At 37.4% G+C, this 18711-nt stretch overlaps 1 protein-coding gene across 1 annotated transcript in view; it reads left to right on the forward strand.

Annotated features, from left to right (window-relative positions):
- Nucleotides 1-18711, forward strand: part of Smc2 (structural maintenance of chromosomes 2) — a 50004-nt gene that overhangs the window by 22933 nt on the left and 8360 nt on the right. The window contains exons 15-22 of the mRNA XM_051162072.1: nucleotides 1922-2126; nucleotides 4400-4535; nucleotides 7043-7167; nucleotides 9355-9548; nucleotides 10394-10537; nucleotides 14099-14293; nucleotides 15839-16039; nucleotides 17767-17883. Of these exons, the coding sequence (XP_051018029.1) occupies nucleotides 1922-2126; nucleotides 4400-4535; nucleotides 7043-7167; nucleotides 9355-9548; nucleotides 10394-10537; nucleotides 14099-14293; nucleotides 15839-16039; nucleotides 17767-17883 (1317 nt within the window). The remainder of the gene's footprint in view (nucleotides 1-1921; nucleotides 2127-4399; nucleotides 4536-7042; nucleotides 7168-9354; nucleotides 9549-10393; nucleotides 10538-14098; nucleotides 14294-15838; nucleotides 16040-17766; nucleotides 17884-18711) is intronic.

Consider the following 18711-nt stretch of genomic DNA (forward strand, 5'->3'; position numbering starts at 1 on the left):
TAGGTAGCCCTTATTGTGGTGTATCTGCTAGTAAGAAAATAGATGTTTACAAGGAAATAATTTTTATTTTTAACTTACTATGCATTTTTTTGTTTTTTAAAAGATTTTTTTTTTATTTGTTTTATTTAAGTATGTGTCCAAATATATGCCATATGTTTCTGCCCTTGAATGCCAGAAGATGATGTTTGATCCCTGGAGCTTAGGGTATAAGCCGCCTGATTTGAGTACTGGGTACTGATTCTTCACAGTCCCTTCATGGGTATTGAATGGTGATTAAAAACATGAAGCCAGGGGTGGAGAAGCTCAGTGGTTCAGAGAATTGGCTGACCTAGAAGACCCAAGATTCAATTCCTAGCACTCACATGACAGCTCAAAACTGTAATTCTAGTTTCAGGGGATTTAACCCCCTCACTTAGAAATACAAATTCGCATTTTTTTTTTTTTTTAAATCACACACAAATATTATGATGCCAGGGCTAGAGAGATGGCTCAGTGGTGAAGAGTGCCATCTGCTCTTCCCGAGGTCCTGAGTTCAATTCCCAGCAACCACGTGGTGGCTCACAACCATCTATAATGTGATCTGCTGTCCTCTTCTGCAGATAATGTACTCATATACAATCAATCAATTAATCTAAATCTTTTTTAAAAAGGAAGCCATTGATGTTTACCAGCAAAATTAGCTTCTTATTGAGCAGTTTTTAAAGTGTTTTGAGTTGAAAAAGTTATGTAAAACACAGAAATAGCATTTGTAGTTATGATACTAAGCGGATAGCCAGAGTCTTTAGTATTATTGAGAAAATTTCAATCAAAACAATTTCAAAATGCCCTTCTATTTGAAAGTGGGTTTTTGCTTGTTTCAGTTTGTATCAAGAATGTTACAAACTGAATTTAGCTATATTTAAGGCCTAGTTTAGTGAGTTGGAATCTCAAACACCAGCAAGAGCACTTCCCCCTACCCCTGTTTAGACTTAGCCAGACCTGTTAATGGTGTCTGCTGCCTCATAAGATGGTCTGAGCATGGTGCTACCTTGCTGTTATGCTGTTGCCATACCGACGTGTAGTTTTTCTAAAAAGATGGGAAAGCTGGCCATTGTAAGCAAAGTTCACAAACAGGCTGTGGAAGACTGGGGGGCCTGGCCTGTTTTTTGTTGTTGTTGTTTCGTTTGGTTTTTTTCCTTGTGTTTATTTCTGTTTTTTGAAAGTGCCTGCTGTTGTCCAATTTGAATTTAAAAAAGCATTCACTGAAGTGGATTACTAATAATTGAAACCAAGCATTTTCTGTAACTATGCTGATACCAAGATTATTGTACTTTAGTTAATAGTTGTTTTTGTAGAGCCCATTTAGATGTACAAACTTGGTATTGCCTTCTTGATAGAAGCTTACAGTGCTTAGTAATTTTTAGTTTTTCTTTTTTTAAATATTTTTATGTATATGAATGTTCTATCTGCATGTACATCAGCATGCCAGAAGAACGTATCAGATCCCATTATGGATGGTTGTAAGCCACCATGTGGTTAAGGGAATTGAACTCAGGACCTTCAGAAGAGCAGATGGTGCTCTAAACCATTGGGCCATCTTGCCAACCCAACTTTTGGTTTTTCAATACAGGGCTTTTCTGTGTAGCCCTGGCTGTCTTGGATCTCATTCTATAAACCAGGCTGGCCCCAAACTCAGAGATCTACCTGCCTCAGCTTCCTGAGAGCTGGAGTTAAAAGTGTGAGCCAACGCCACCCTAGTGCTTAGTACTTAAACTATTTTAGTTGGTAATAGAGCTTTCAATATTTAAAATTATATTTTAAGTAAAATATCTAATACTAGGTATATGAAATCTAAAGATATATTGCAATAGTTCTTACTAGAATATAATAATACTTCAAAGAAAGTAGTGTGTCCTGTGGTACATCTTTTGTTTTCCTGCAGGTTGGTGCTAACAATGTTCATGTAGCTCTTTCCTTGGTTGACTACAAACCAGAACTTCAGAAAGCAATGGAATTTGTCTTTGGAACAACGTTTGTTTGTAACAATATGGATAATGCCAAAAAAGTGGCCTTCGATAAAAGGATAATGACCAGAACTGTAACTCTTGGGGGTGATGTATTTGATCCTCATGGAACGTTGAGTGGAGGTATGTTGTGTATCTGCTTGTATCAACAATTTTGTGGTAAACAGTTTGTGCCTCTAGCAGCTTGTATCTCTACCTCCCAGTTTCTTTTCTTGTATAAAATAAAGCATTTAATTGAAGGCTTGATTACAGTTTCAGAGGGTTAGTTCATTATCTCCATGGAAGGGGAGCATGGTGGTAGGCAGACGGCAACAGTGCTGGAGAAGGGGCTCATCTACAGTTAGGCAAAGAGGGAGACTGGAACTGGTGTGGGCTTTCTTTTTCTTCTTCTTTTGCATATACATTTATATTATTACACATATATACAATAAACTACCTGCATTCAGAAGAAACATGAAACAGTCGACAATTATATAAATGTTACAGTCATAGTGTTTTGGCTATTTGTATTTGGCAGCCTTGAAGAAAACATCTTTCCTATCTTGGTGGGTCTAAAATTCTGAACGTAAGTTAATATCTATCACATCTCATTATTATCACCTCGCAGTTTCTTTTTAAAAGTACAAAATGGTGCCAAAGCCCTCAAGTGGTTGATGATACACTATCATGGATTCACTCAGCAGCTCGTTCTTCTAAAGCTTTTCCCTGTTGGTACTTAGACTATTTCAGTCACTGAGGTGTGCATGGGGATACAGTCTTATGTATACATACTTTTTGCTCAGTTGTAGTCACAAAGAAAGGGAGTTGTTTGTGTGTTATTTTTTTGTTAAGTTCTCAGCCTAACTATCCTAAATTTTCTTAGGAAATTTAATATTTCACATTGCAGTGTGCTGTTACCCATTTCAAATCTTGAAATGGTGCATTAATGCCTTAGGGAAGATATTTTAAAACAATGATTATACACTAATGCTTTGTCCTAGTAATGTATTTATTCTGTAGCAGGAAATATCAAAGACTGTTGTCTATTACAGTAGCCACTAGCCATGTGTGACTCCTCACAACTGACAAAATGAAAGGATTTTCCTTACTTGCACTAGCTGTCTTTCAGGGACTCAATAATGGCAAATTAGTTGGTAATTGGATAGTACATTTATAGTACATTTTATAATGCTCTATTCTATGGGCCTTAAATACATAATTAATCCTTATAGGAATATACTATCATCTCTGATGTGTAGTTTCAGAAATTAAAAAAGTACTTGTTGAGTAACTTAATAATTTGCAAAGTTTGGAGTTGGAGTCCTTGCAGTCTGGTTGCAACTTGGGCTCTGAACCCAATTTAATATCTTTTTAAATGTTCTTTTGTAAGACTTACTGTTATTTGTTTGTATGATAGCAGTGTGTCTGTGCATGCATTTGCCCTCAGTCCAGAATCAGGCAACAGATCCCCTGGAGCATGTAGTTAGTTGTGAGTTCCCTGACTTGGGTGCTAGAACTAAAGTGGTCCTCTGGAACAGCAGGAAATACTCTTAACCTCTGAGCCATTTCTCCAGCCTGTTTGTAGGCCAGTGCAATTAATTAAGTGACCAAGTGTCACACTCCAAAGAAAAGTATCAAATGACTTCTATCTGCATGGAAGATAATGTAAAGCAGAAGGAATTCTTTGATTGATTCAGATGTGCTTGGAATTTGTGTGTAAGAGGGGGCATATGTACCACACAGTGTTTTATTAGCTCTACTGGCATTGTTAGTTAACCTTAGCACCCGTCCATCAAACCTGGCTAGTGTAGTGTCTCAGTTGTCACTACTGGATGACAACAGTCTCTTGTACAGTACCTCAAGGCAGGTTATTCTCACGCTTTTGCTGCATCTTCAGAGCCTAGGCCACGTGATGAGGTGACAGTATAATAGTTCTACTGGCTTGAACTAGTTTATTTCAGCTGTATTACATTGACTTCAGCTCCCTGTTCTCATATTGTAACTCACTCGGAAGAATTCCTCTTCTCAGAATACTTTCCTTAGTGCAAATGGTAAATTATATACTGATGTTCAGGGGAGTTAGGTTTTCTTTCATTGGTCAGGACAAATCACAAGGCCAAAAGTTTAGTGTCCAGGGTGGAAAATTTCCCTGAGCAAGGTGGTAGGCCCAATTCAGCAGTCGTTATTTTGAATCAATAAACGACCACTTCTACTAAGAATTGTTTTTTGTTTTGTTTTGTTTTTAAATCAGTTAACTTTTTTGTTAAGGCTTGGGTAGTGGAATAGATCTCTTATTGTCTTTACGTTCACTGGAGGGTTTGCTATTTCATCATTTCTAGTATAATTCCTTTAGAAAACAATGTTAATGAACATGTGGTGACTTAATATCCAGAGCCTCTGACTTTGCTTCAATCCAGGTGCCAGGTCCCAGGCAGCTTCTATCCTAACCAAGTTTCAAGAGCTCAAAGATGTTCAGAATGAGCTGGGGACCAAGGAGAACGAGCTACATGCTCTAGAAGAGGAATTAGCAGGTCTTAAAAATGTTGCTGAAAAGTAAGTCTTCTGTTAGATAAAGCTGCACACATTCTGCATGATAGAAAATTATTGGGAATTGACTATCTGTGATTCTATAATTAATTTTAGAATAGATTTTGAGTCTAATTTTTACCTACTTTTTTCTGATTTCAAAGGATATCTTTAAGGAAGTTATCACAGTATAAAAATATGTAGTGTTGGTGTCCAGCTGGGCTTGGTGGGAATGCTTTGATATTCTGGAATGACTCCAGAGGACACCTGAGATCTTGGTTTGCATTTGCTCAGTGCAGCATGGCCTTTAGTTGTCAGCACTAAATGAGCAGTGCTATGGCTGTACCTCAGATACTGACATCAGTGTGTTGCCTGAGGAAGAGGTAGACAAGTTGATGTCCAAAAGTAAGCAGTAAAATTAATTTATTTTATTTTTTTATTCAGCATACTACATAACAGATTTTCTTATGACACTTTTATTCATACTTTGTTTTGGTTCCCGCCTCTGTCCCTAACCACAAAGTCCTGACCCCGTCTTCCTAATCCACACTTCACATGTATTCTTTTGTCCTCAGCATTCCTCATTCCATATTCATGTCACATGTGTTCTTTTACTCCTCCATACAATTTTCTTAAACCCTCTTTTCCATCCTCATGGTTAATAGTTACATTACACCCCCCCAATACACACACACACACACACACTCACAATCACTTCTTCCACAAATATACATAACATAAAATTAGAACTAGAATCTATATACAAGTTCTGGAATATTTACCTTTATGAACCTGGGTCATCTCACTTAATATTTTTTAGTTCTATCAATTTGATTTTAAGTTTTATAATTTCATTTTTTTATGGCTGGAAAAAAAAAACTACTGCGTGTTCACATGGGTGAACATCTAGGTAATTTCTGTTTTCTTGTTGTGATTAAAGCAGCAAATATTTATGGTAGGATTTGAGTATGTGCCCAGGAATGTTCTCTTACAGTGTTTCCTTTGTGTAGAAGTAGGTTAATTTGGATTTGTTTGTTTTTGGAGACTGGATCTCAAAAACCTGTAACCCTAGTTGACTTAAACTCAGTGATCCATTTGGCTCAGCTTGTCAAGTGCTGGAATCAAAGGTGTGCCACTATGCCTGGCATACATGTCTGCTTTTGAACATAACTTGAGCAGATGCTTTTTCTACCTGAAAATTGAGGTCGTAAATTTACCTCTTTGTCTCTCTTGACATTATATACTCAAATACATATCCACTGAGTGTTCTGTGTGCCAAACACCCTTGACATTATATACTCAAATACATATTCACTGAGTGTTCTGTGTGCCAAACACCCTTGATACTGAAGTGACTCAAATGTTTCTCCCTTCTATTTTTTATAGCTAAAAACACAAAACAAAAACAACAAAAAAACCATAAATTGGTAAAATATGTTAAGTAGTTCTGTAAAGCCAAAGATGTATGTGGAAAGGAAGTATGAACTGTCTAAGAAAAAGGTACTGAAATTTTGGTAGGATGACCAGGAAAAGCCTCGCCAAACACAACTACTGAGCAAGCACCCGTGTCACCCAGAATATAGTCTGTGCTTGCTGCTTCAACACTGAGCGTTGCAAACTTACAAACATTGCTTTGTAGTGTTCATTTCTTTTTAGGGAGGCACTTACTTATTCTTCAGACTTGTTATTCCCTAATTGTAGCACTGAGGAAAAAGAAACTCATTTTGTTAATTAAAAAATGTAAAGACCAGCAAAAGCCATTCTTGCATATTGTATCGGGACATTGGTATAGTTTTCTTCCAAATTTCTGTATTCTACATATTTTTACTTACTTGGAATGGACTGTTTTATTTATTGTCATGCAGTTTCATGTAAGAATACTCAAGGTAGTGTTTATATTTAGGTTAATTCTTTTCTCCTCAAAGCTCATGAATTTCTAGTGACTAGGGTATGCTCTGAATTTATATGAACTTGAAATTTCACTGCAATTGAGTTAGATAAATACATTACAAAGAGATGTGGAGCTAGTATAGCATTCCAAAAAAAAAAAAAAAAAAAAAGCATATTACAGATGCTTAAGGTGAATCCCATGACTTCATAAACTGTCAATTTCAATATAAAAAATGGGTAACTTATTACAGACATTTATAAATGGGAATTAGAAAAGTTTACTAGCCGTATTTAGGAAATTAGTATGTGTTGTTTATGTATTATTATATATTAATATATTATGAATTGTCGTTAATTGTTATTTTTGTAGTAACTACTGGCTGTGTATTTGTAGGTATATTTTTACATTTAATAAACCTAACTTATTCTTAGGTCACTTTTGGTGTTTTCTAAAATTAAAGCTTTCTGGAAAATAGTTGTTTGGGGTCTTGATCATTTGCAGTTCACCTTCAGTGATGGCTTTCCGTGATAACCATTGGCATCTCATTCTATTTATATTACATGGGTTTACTTTATTTGTATTGCATTTGAACCTCACATTTGAATGCATGTCTCAAGGCTATTTATAAACTTGTCTTTTTAAGGTATCGCCAACTGAAGCAGCAGTGGGAGATGAAGGCAGAGGAAGGAGATTTGTTGCAAACTAAACTTCAGCAAAGCTCTTATCATAAACAACAAGAAGAATTAGATGCCCTTAAAAAAACCATTGGTAAGATGAAAACCAATGTGCCTCATTGCTTAACGCTGCTCTCCTTTCTTTTACACTCAGAAGATGTTATGCTCAGAGCACATGTGGGAGTTATTTTGTAGGACAAATTCAAGTGTGGGGCTTTTGGGTCTTAGGTGGCAATCATTCTCATTTTTATTGTGCGTCACCAACATTGTCTTTTTTTTTTTTTTTAAACCAATATTCACTTCCATCAGTATGGGAAAGTACTCATTCCTTTAAATCTATTCTCTTAAGTTGTGAGCAGGTGACATAAATATTTAAACTTGTATTTAATTTGCATGTTGCTCATCATTAAAGTTTGGGATACTTTTTTATATTTATTGGATCTTTGGGATTCTATTCCTATTTGCCCATTTTTCCTGTTGGTAACTTGTTTTCTCCATTTTTTTACATACAGAAAGTTGAATGTAATGCAATTTATAGCTACTTTCATGTTGTTGCTCTATTTGGCAACATGAACCTGGGAGAGTGGATCCTAAAACTGAGGTGTACTAAAGTTTCATGCCATAACCAACTTGATTTAGAGCATAGATAGTTAATACTCTGAGGGTATTCTTGAAGGTCAAGCAAGATCATATGAGCAAAAATCACTTGAATTTGGGCTGTATACAGTCAGGAGAGCAAGGTCACGTTAGTTTAAGCTGGACACTGTCAGGAGCACAACTCATTCTAGGAAATGTCATTCTGAATAATAATGGGTAAGATGGTGGGTAGTCTAAAGTAAACCGCATACCTGTTACTAGACCTGGGAGGAACCTGAAAGTAATCTCCAAGAATAACCATGGTATGGAGGAACAAGGGTTGCAAGAATCTTGTCTTGTTTCTTTGGAATTTTCCCTCAAGGTCTCACAAATCTCATATAGCTTCATTCATAGACCCTATTCAGTCATTTTCCTATGCAGATTCCTGAAATGTTTCATATTTTTTTTTAAATTAATTTACTCATATTACATCTCAGTTGTTAGCCCTTCCCCTGTTTCCTCCCATTCTTCCCTCCCTCCCACTTCCCCCCTTCTCCCCTCCCCTATGTCTGTGATTGAGGGAGACCTCCTCCCCCTATATATGCTCTTAGAATATCGAGTCTCTTCTTGGTAACTTGCTATCCTTCCTCTGAGTGCCTCCAGGTCTCCCCATCCAGGGGACGTGGTCAGAAAAGGGGCACCAGAGTTCGTGTGAGAGTCAGATCTCACTTTCCACTCAATGGTGGAGAATATCCTGTTTGTCGGCTAGGTCTTGGTAGGGATTTGAAGCTTACTGCCTATATTCTCCTTGGCTGGTGCCTTAGTTTGAGGAGGACCCCAGGACCCTTTAGGCGAGAGTAGCATGGAAGAATGGGGAAATAGTGGGACCCACAGGGTCCTGGAAACCTACAAGAAGAACTTTGTGACAGGCAGAACTGGGTCCTGGGGTCCTCCTCAAACTAAGGCACCATAATTTTTTTAATGGAAGATTTTCCTCTCCTTTCATATAGCAGTACTTTTGTTTTTATCATTCATTATGATGAAAATCTACATGTGCATTATCCTACTAATACTTCTGTTCTGCACTGAAAAGTAATAGAAAACTGTCCAGTTTTAGCTTCTGGAATTATATTTGCATCATGGATGGGTCTTAGCTCTGATAGATGTCACACATGACAGGAATATGTTCATTCTTCCTTCTTTGCATATGTTTAAAACCCCAACTTCAATCTAAACATCTTCTTATGGGTCTTCTTTTATTATAGAAGGCGGCTTTGGTGGGCATAAGTAGGCAGAGTCACTGTAAGCTCGGGCTAACTAAAATCATGGAAAATAGTGTGACCCCAGTGTTACTTTGAATTGTAAGGTAGGAGGTGTAATTCAGTAGTGCAGCATGTGCTTTGTAAATGCAAGGTTGAGTTTTATCCTCAGCATTTTAAAAACAAAAACACACACCCACCCCGCCCCCACAAACACAAATACAGACTGATCTTTCAGAAGAAGTAACTTTACAAATCTTTAGATAATTCAAACATGGCTTTTAGTGGGATTTATAATTCATTATGCCATTTCTAAAACATAGCTATAATGCCTTAAAAAATTCAAACTCTAGCTTCTAACTTTTCAAAACATACCTTAAATTATTTTGATTTGTAAGTGTGTATCTGTTATTAAATTAGCCATGTTTAACTACCTTGTCATTCAGAGGAAAGTGAAGAGACATTAAAAAACACCAAAGAAATCCAAAGGAAAGCCGAAGAAAAGTATGAAGCATTGGAGAATAAAATGAAAAATGCAGAATCTGAAAGAGAGAAAGAACTGAAGGAGGCTCAGAAAAAGCTGGATTGTGCCAAAACAAAGGCAGATGCATCTAGCAAGAAAATGAAAGAAAAACAACAGGTAAGACCTTCCTTAGAATCTTTTTTTTTTTTTTTTTTTTTCTTCCTTAGAATCTTAAAATTGGCATAGAGCAGAAGGTGTGAAGTGTCAATGGCTGGCCATACTCATCAGTGTTGATTCCAAAATAAGCCAGTTGTGTAAATTGTAAATTATGCGTTTTACAAGCCAAATGAGGTTCTCTGTAAACCCCACAGTTGAGTCAAGCAAATCAGGAACAAATCATGTGATGTCATGTATGTCTTACCAGAGAATTAGAAGATTGATATTTCTGTTTATTACCACCTGTGTGGATATGCACTGTTAGAAGCTGATGAAAAAGCATGCTATATTTGTAAGGTGTCATAGAATTGGAGACTGATCATTAATATCTTTTGCGTAGTGCCGGAGACTGTATTTCAATGTGTTTATGTCTTTAAAGACTAATTACACTCTTAAGGTTTACTTCTTTACCCAACTTAAAATTCTTTCATTAAATAGCTTCACAAAAATTTTCCAGTGTACTAAGTATATTGTGGAAAATAAAATCAAGGTACACAGGCTTTTATGCACTGAAAAAATTTGTCACTAAAGCTCACTACAGCATATGTTATGTAGAATTTTATTACTTTTCCATGGTATGATTAAAGATAAAGAAAACAACTGTGCAATTTTCTAAACTCTAATTTTACACCTATTTAAAAGGGAATAAGCTTCTGTTTTCTTTTTCTTCTGAGATAACAGCTTGGTTTGTAGGTAGTTTAATACTAAATGATTAGTCCTACTGAAGTGAGAATAATGTTAATTTTTATCTCTGTATGAAGCTAAGTTACTTGCCAGCAGTTAACCTTAATGCTGTGTTTCTGTAGGAAGTTGATGCTATCACTCTAGAGCTGGAAGAGCTGAAAAGAGAGAGTGCGTCTAATAAGCAGCAGCTCGATGCTGTGAATGAAGCCATCAAAGCCTATGAAGGTCAGGTTGAAGTAATGGCGGCTGAGGTAGCTAAAAATAAGGTATGATTTACCCATCAAGTTGGAGAAATTTAAAAACACTTGTAGAAAGGTTTTGGGTTTGGGTTCGAAGAGCACTGAAGCAGATTATCCTTTGGGACTAGAGATTTATTAGAAGACAGCATGCTGGGGAATCCGAGAGTCCAGGCCCCAAGTGTGAGGAGGCGCATGGGATATGGTAGAGAGCTCCCTGCACAGCTCATGACCCTTCTTTGATTTCAGAGAAAGGGAGGAGGCCTCTTGTCAAGTGAATTCATAGCATTGTCTTTCAGTCAGGTGAGCTAGGATGACCAAAATTGGAGCATGGGGGGCAGGGGGAGCTTGTAGTATGAGGAAGAAGGTCAAGCATCTTGTTAATATGGACTTACAGGATGTGGGGAGGTAGGGAGAAGGACCATAGTTAAGGGGTACCCTTTATCAGAGGGAGAAGTGTGGCGGGCTTGCCCTGTGTCTCTTAGAATCGCATAATGTGAGCCTGTAAGTTTCTTAAGTAATAATTATTTCTGGGCTATTTTCCTGGAACTGGTCACCTGGGGAGTCTGTTACAGTTTCAGATTCTGAGGCTCTTGGTAGGGCGTTGCCATTTTCTTCTACACAGCAGTTTTGAGAAAGAGGCTCTTGTGGGTGGGCATGGCCTATTTATAATTAGCCCCCAGCCTGAAAGTTAATGCTCATCTACTTACAAAATGTTGAATTAAAATGGTTGATTTAGTGCTTTAAGTCTTTTCATTTATGATCACAGTATGAGGTGAAATGGGGATTTAGAAAGTTATAAAATCACATTAAGCCAGGCGTGGTGGCACACGCCTGTAATCCCAGAACTCAGGAGGCAGAGGCAGGTGAATCTCTGAATTCAGGGCCAGCCAGCCAAGGCTACACAGAGAAACATAGTCTAGGGAAACAGCAAGAACAAGAAATTACATCAAAGTTTCAGCCTGAGTCTACACAAATAAATCCATACAGAGTTTAAAGAAAAAAAAATTAACTGGGAGAAAGGATTAATCACTAGAAGTAAAGAAAATTCTAAGGCATATAAGAATTACAGAAAGAAATAGATGGTGCCCCCAGGACTGAGGCAATTGATCCTCAGAAACAGTCTTGGAGCCCACTTTACTCACAAGGCTGAGGACCAGGTCTAATTGCAGAACTGTGGCTGACTTGGTAAAGATTTAAGTTTGCCAGAAAAGACTATCTACAGAAAGGTCGTGTGTATGTGTGTGTGTGTGTGTGTGTGTGTGTGTGTGTGTGTGTGTGTGTGTGTGTGTGTGTGTGTGTGTGTGTGTGTGTGTGTCGCGCGTGCACACACAGTGACTACTGAGATAAATTTCTATGAACAGTAGTAGCCTTTGGGTGGTATTCAGCCTGGAACTAAGTAAAGCCCCATGCTAAGGCATGCATGGCATTGTCCCCTGTACTTGGTGAGTCTACCTGTGAGACAAGCACACTGAAATCAGCAAGTACAGCCCCTTCTTACAGTGCCTCTACAGGGATGTAACATTGTAATGCAGCAAGTGTTGCAGCTGATCCAGAGAAATGCCCAGTTCTCAGAAGCAGCCCTGTGAAGACGAGGATTCAGAGACCTTAGGAATATTTTATACTCACACTTGCTTTAATCATTTTAAGTTCTCCTTTGTATTATTTCTACTCGTGCTTCTGTAATATAACCTTCATTTTTCAAGTATTTGGGGCTTTAGCTATTTTCTTAAGTAGCATATGCTTTATGTTAATTAAATATTATTTGTATTCAATTAACACAGAATGTTCCCGGGTCTCCCATCCACATAAAGAGCATTTTACCTTTGCCATGCACTTATGTTTCCAGCCTGCTTCACTCCTGACATTACTCCTAATTACAGTCCATTTTGTTAGCACATTAATACCACATTAGCAGCAGAGCAACAATTTTTAAACACTACTTTTCTGACTAAGAATTTACAATTTGACTCAACTTTACAGTTAATGTTGGTTGGATGTTTAACACAGTGTCTGTTCAATTTTCCTTTCTTGTCTCCAAGGTAAATTTTAATTTTTGCTTTTCTGGTTTCCTTTATTTTGTTTTGTTTTGTTTTTTTAATCTTAATTTCTTCCTCTGTCTTCTACTATGCTCTGTCAATGTCATGTTGGTCTTCTTTTAATAGGAAACTGTTTTTAAAGGTTGTTCAATCAGGCTTTACCTTAAAAATTATTTCCTTTTGCCAATAGAGCAGATAAACAACAATCCCTGGGAGCTAAGGAAAGAAGTTAACTTCCTACTGACTAAGTGGCTTGAGACAAAGAATATTAAAACTCCATTTCTGCTCAGTCTGAAGTGATAGGTCTCATGTACTTTTTTCTCAATGCAAAAAAGACTGACAGTCACATACATACTGCACTTTTAAACCTTGGTATGAAAGTCTTCATAAGCATGCATTTGTCAACACATTCTTACAGTTGATAAGGCTCTTTGTATTATTTCCTTTTAATGTATCAGAATTTTACTCTTTTTTTTTTTTTTTTTTTTCTTCAAAGAGTTTTAGGAGCTAAAATGCCTTTAGTTTTCTTGTTCTTACAGAAGACCATAAATGAACACAGCTAGGCATTAGAAGGGACTTAGGCCACTGAGCACATCCAATAGTCTGAGGTGTATAACACTGTTGCTCGGCATTATGCTGTTTCCCTAATTCTCCCATGCAGTAATCTAAATTATCATTAGTGCTTGTGATTACTTAAGGAAATCATGGAGTCCTTTGGCAGATTATTGTGCTGAGCTTGGTTTTGTCTTGGTTTTTTTTTTTTTTTTTTTTCCTCCTGAGTTGAGCTAGGGGGTCATTGTTTTCCTTCATGTGAGCATTTCGGTGAGTTTGTCATCTTCTCTTTACTACGAGGACATTCAAAATCTAGGGTGGCACAGAAGGGCTGAGGGAGTTGGTAGCAGACTGAACATGGCTGTAATCAGTCCTTTGGAAGTTAGGTAGTCTCCACCTAGCTGGAGCAGGTGGCCCTGAAAGCCAGGGGAGGAAATGCATTTGTCTTTGCAACAAATTTTTTTGCTTTCAACAAAAGGGTTCTGTTTCTTTTATTTTAACCTGTGTGCTAAAATCAAACGCTGCCACATTGTTTTGCTAGTGGTCATACTCTATAGTCACCTTACATCTGCAGAAGGGAAAAAACACAAAGCCCCAGTCTTGAGCCCTTATCTTTGTCCTTCCTATATATATATATGTTCTTTGGGGATCTTTCCATTTATCTTAACTGCCCCAGACTGCACATTTTAAACTGAGAGACATAGCAGGTCGGCTTTAGTACTCCCTCCTCCCAGCCCTTCATTCGGTCTACACTGCATACAGTAAAAGCTCTCATTTCCAGCATGACTTGTATACCAGTTGTAATACGAGGTTTGCCTTGTTCTTGAATTCATGACTCACTTTAGTGTGGCTTTAAAATGTGAAAGGTTAGGCAGCCGTTTACCTGAGTCACTTTAACATGCTCTCCAGAAGTCTGTCAGACAAACTTGGAGCAGAATTAAAATACGTACTTATTACCTTACTTTGTATTCTTTAACTTTTCTTTTTGTTGTTGTTTTAGGAAGCAGTAAATAAAGCTCAAAATGAGCTGATGAAGCAAAAAGAAATACTATCAGCCCAGGACAATATAATTAAAGATAAATGTGCAGAAGTGGCAAAATACAATTTACAAAACAATGATTCTCAGCTTAGAATTAAGGAGTTAGACCACACCATAAACAAACATAAGCGGGAAGCTGATGCTGCTGCTGCGAAGGTATGGTTATGTTTAGTTTTACCACCTGGATAATAAAATTTTTATTTCTGAGCTCTTGAAAAATCTAGTAACTGCTCAGTAGGACACTTGCTACAAATGACAGAACCACAGCCTAAACTACATTTGAGTTTACAGCTGCATTAACTGCTTATCACTAACAATCACTTTCAATAAATGGCCCAAATGATTTAGTTTAAATTCAATTGTGGACATTTATTTCTCTCTTTAAGAGGTATTTCTATAATATTTAGTGTTATTCAATGGAATTGGTATTTGTATCCATATTTATTAACACAACTTATTATTAATAATAACACATCTTATTACAAGTTAAATTTGAAAAATTCATAAAAATATGTATATAGGTCTCATTTTAGAAGACATTGGTTTTTGGGTGTTCTCATATTCAGGTATCATTGCTATTTATATCATCTTACTGAAAATATGATATTGTGCAATGCAGTTATTTTATTTCACAGTACTTTAAGAATTTTAAAGAGGAAATGGTTGCCTTTGTAAAAAATTATTATATCAGACACTATGCTGAAGATAGAGAGATAAGTAACATATGCTTACGGTACCTTCAAAGACCTTGCTAGTCCTCTTAGGAGCTGGACTGCAGTTGAGAGCTGACTTGTGTTTTAGAGGCACTGTGCAGTGGAAGTAGTGAGGGTAAATAGATCAGATGGGATGACACTCTACTCACCTGGTTGTAGAGGAAAACTGTTAAGGGTTGTAATTTCAAATTTGAAGTAGTTGCATTATATGAAAAAGTTACATTTTACCTTGTCAGAAGAGTGGACAGAGGGTAGTCAACATTCAGCGCTTCTTTTTTCTGTCTTTCTTAGATTATAATTCTAAGAAAATTATTATATAGTGACAATTAGGCTTCTGTGATTTCATCAAATATATGATTATTTCTAAGGAATTTTAGCTGCACACAAATTACTTTTTGAAATAATTTAGTAAAATCTGAATGAGCCTCATCTAACTTAATTTTAATAGAGATATTTTGAATATCTTCACTCTGTAAATCTTAAATGCTTCAAGATTTAAAACATTTGTGTGCTAACATTGCATATGGAGGAAATTCAACACCTGGTCTCATATACCAGGTCAGAAAGTAAAGACAGTAAAAATGTCATGCAAAGTGATCTTCAGATTTTGTATGAATTTTCAGTTTTAACTTAGATCCTATTTCCAAGATATCTCACTGTATATATGTAAGTATTCCAAAATTGGAATAACAAAACAAAACCCAGAGCACTCAAGTTGAATTTCTAACACTTTGATTCATCCCTGCTCGTGCTTGGTGGGTGATCCTTCTCTGTGAGGGCTGTTGTAAGTCTGCAGTCCCCAGAAAAGTACTCACTTGTCCTTACTCCTGCAGATAAGCCGCTACACCCTTTCTTTGTCTGTGTCATTGTGATTTATTTTCCCTTCCCAAATAATTTGACTTAAAAGTAGTAAGCATTTAAGAAACTGCTTTGAAAAAGTTTGGTTTGAATACAATTTTATTTTCTTTCCTTTTGCATCTATGGCCAGGTATCCAAAATGTTGAATGATTATGACTGGATTAACCCTGAGAAACATCTCTTTGGCCAACCTAATAGTGCCTATGATTTCCAAACAAACAATGTCAAAGAAGCTGGTCAGAGACTTCAGAAGTTACAAGAAGTGAAAGAGAAACTAGGGAGAAATGTCAACATGAGAGCTATGAATGTACTGACTGAAGCTGAAGAGCGGGTAAGTTGGCTTCTCTCAGTGCCCAGCTGTACTCAAGACTTGTAAGCCAGACAAACCCTGGCCTCCCCAAGTTGCTTTTGGTCACACAGTTTATCACAGCAAGCATAACCTCAACTAGGACAACCTTTTTCTAATTCTTTAAACATTTTTCTTTTAGCATTCTTTTTTAGAATGGTATTAGAGCCCAGTTATCATGATCTAATAAAAATAAACAAGCCTCACAATGCAGTAGCTGAAAGCAGAGACCACAGAGGAGTGCCGCTTACTGGCTTGCTTAGCCTGCTTTCTTATTTAACCTAGGACACTATGCCCAAAGGTGGCACTGCCCACAATTTGCTGGGCTCTCTTTTATAATATTAATCAGGAAAGTGTTCCACAGACTTGCCTTACAGGCCAGTCTCATAGAGACATTTTCTCAATTGAGAGCAAGACAGAGATGCCGCGACCCTTCCGACCAGCGGAAAATAAGGACACGACCCTAGCGTTCTTCTCCAGGTGGTTTATTCAGGAATTTTCAGCAAGCTTCCTCTGCACCCCAGCACCCCTCTTATATCCTCTGCCTCACCCAATCAGCAGCTCTTACGTCGGTAGCTCCAATGGTTTCTGACAAGGCAGGATGCATACGTCAGAGCAAAGTGCGGGCCCACAACCCAAATAAGGACTTGTTTACCAGGAGCAGAATTGCAAGTCATTTTGCCTGGCAAGTTGCCAGGCGCCATCTTGGCGAGGGTGATAGCTTCAGCTTCCCACACAGAGAGACAGTGTCTAAGAAACAGCAAGGTTCTCTATTGATGAACAGTTAACCTCTCCCCCTGATGTTTTGTGTCTGTTTGTATAAGAACTTAACTTACAGAACAAGTAAGATGGGAAACTATAGAGAGGAGGTGGCAGGGCCGGCTCAAGTTAAGACAGGAGATGTGAAGCCTGCTTGAGCTGTGAAGCTGTACGGAAAAGTGGTTGGGACTGTACTGTCCATTGTGGGGCTTTCCTGTGGCAGCCGCTCAGTGGGAGGGTGAAACGGTACCAGATACGCAGCTGCAGAGTCCACTCCAGAAGGACAGAGCAGTGCATAGAACACCTAAAGAGTTTATTATGTTCGTGGGCCTGAAAAAGGCCAAATGGGCAGAGCCCAAGGAAGGCCCTCATTCTGTAGTCAGAAAGATAAAGGCCAATTACTGTGTTACATGGGACATACACATCACTGGCCCAGTTGTACTTAAGTTTTCAGGTGGTATTTTTTTAGTTTGACTCAAATGCTAGGAAGAAAAGAGACTATTAGCATAGCCTAAATATTTTTAGGACTTAATTCTTGATTCTGGAAGTTAAATTTTCCTGTATATTGGTAATATGTTTACTTTTTTCTTTTTTTGAAGATCTATTTATTTATTATGTATACAATGTTTTGCCTGCCATGTACATCTGCAGGCCAGAAGAGGGCACCAAATTTCATTATAGATGGTTGTGAGCCACCATGTGGTTGCTGGGAATTGAACTCAGGACCTTTTTTGGCAGAGTAGGCAGTGCTCTTAACCTCTGAACCCCCTCTCCAGGCCTATGTTCACTTTCCTTATACTTTGGTTTATATTATAGTGTTGGTGCTTTGTATCTTTCTAGATAAGAGGATTGTGTCAGGTTTAAAAATATCAAAACTTCTTTATGACTGCCTAATTCCAGAATGTAGAAGGAATTTTTAATTTTACAAACAAATTATCGCATTTTTCTTACAGTATAATGATTTGATGAAGAAGAAAAGAATTGTAGAAAATGATAAATCCAAAATCCTTGCAACTATAGAAGATCTTGACCAGAAGAAAAAACAGGCCCTAAATATTGCTTGGCAAAAGGTACTTGAACCCCAAATGTAATCCCAAGGCAAGGATGAAGGATGCCATCAGGGGGTTTACACTGTTAGAGCAGCTCAGTGCGGCTAAGGGAGGCACATGTTCACACCAAAGTTAAAGCCCCCTAGAGTTTTAAAAATGTGGTTTTATATGTTTAGACTTTATTACAAGGCGTAGAGACGCAAGTTCATGTCACATCATTGTGACTTCTCCATTCAAAGGGAAAAACACCATTTATTCTCTTTTCTCTACAACGTCTTATATGTGGAAGGAAACTTGAATATCTCCAGTATCTGCTACACCCTACACAACTGCTTAACACTAAAAGCAGCACATCTTACTTTGACAGTGGGGTTAGAAATAAGACCATTTCACCATCTTTAGTTTTTCTTGCCTTTTTCAAAACATTCACATACCCCAAATCTATACCTCTCAATGAACTGCTATGTTAAAATACAAGTTTGGAGTATAGTTGGTGTTGTTGTAGCAATGATGATGATAATTTGCAAGTTCTATGAATTGAAGTTAAAAATGAAATGGCAAGACTTTTAAAAAATATCTTTTTAATTGCCATATAATACCTGTATGTATTTAAGGGTATGTTGTGACATTTCAGTATGTGCAATGCTTAATAATGAGACACAGGCCCTCAGCATACTCACTTCAAATATCTAATGCTTCCTTGTACTAAGAACATCAAAATCCTTTTCTTTTTTAGCTATTTTGAATTTTCCATTAATTGCAGTCAACACTATTTCATCCTGTGATCTAAAGCAGGATAATGTAGTAATCTTAGAGGCACACCTGCACCTGGTAACCATCTTCTCTCCA

Source organism: Acomys russatus, chromosome 2 (assembly GCF_903995435.1).
Source record: "Acomys russatus chromosome 2, mAcoRus1.1, whole genome shotgun sequence".
Lineage (NCBI taxonomy): Eukaryota > Metazoa > Chordata > Mammalia > Rodentia > Muridae > Acomys > Acomys russatus.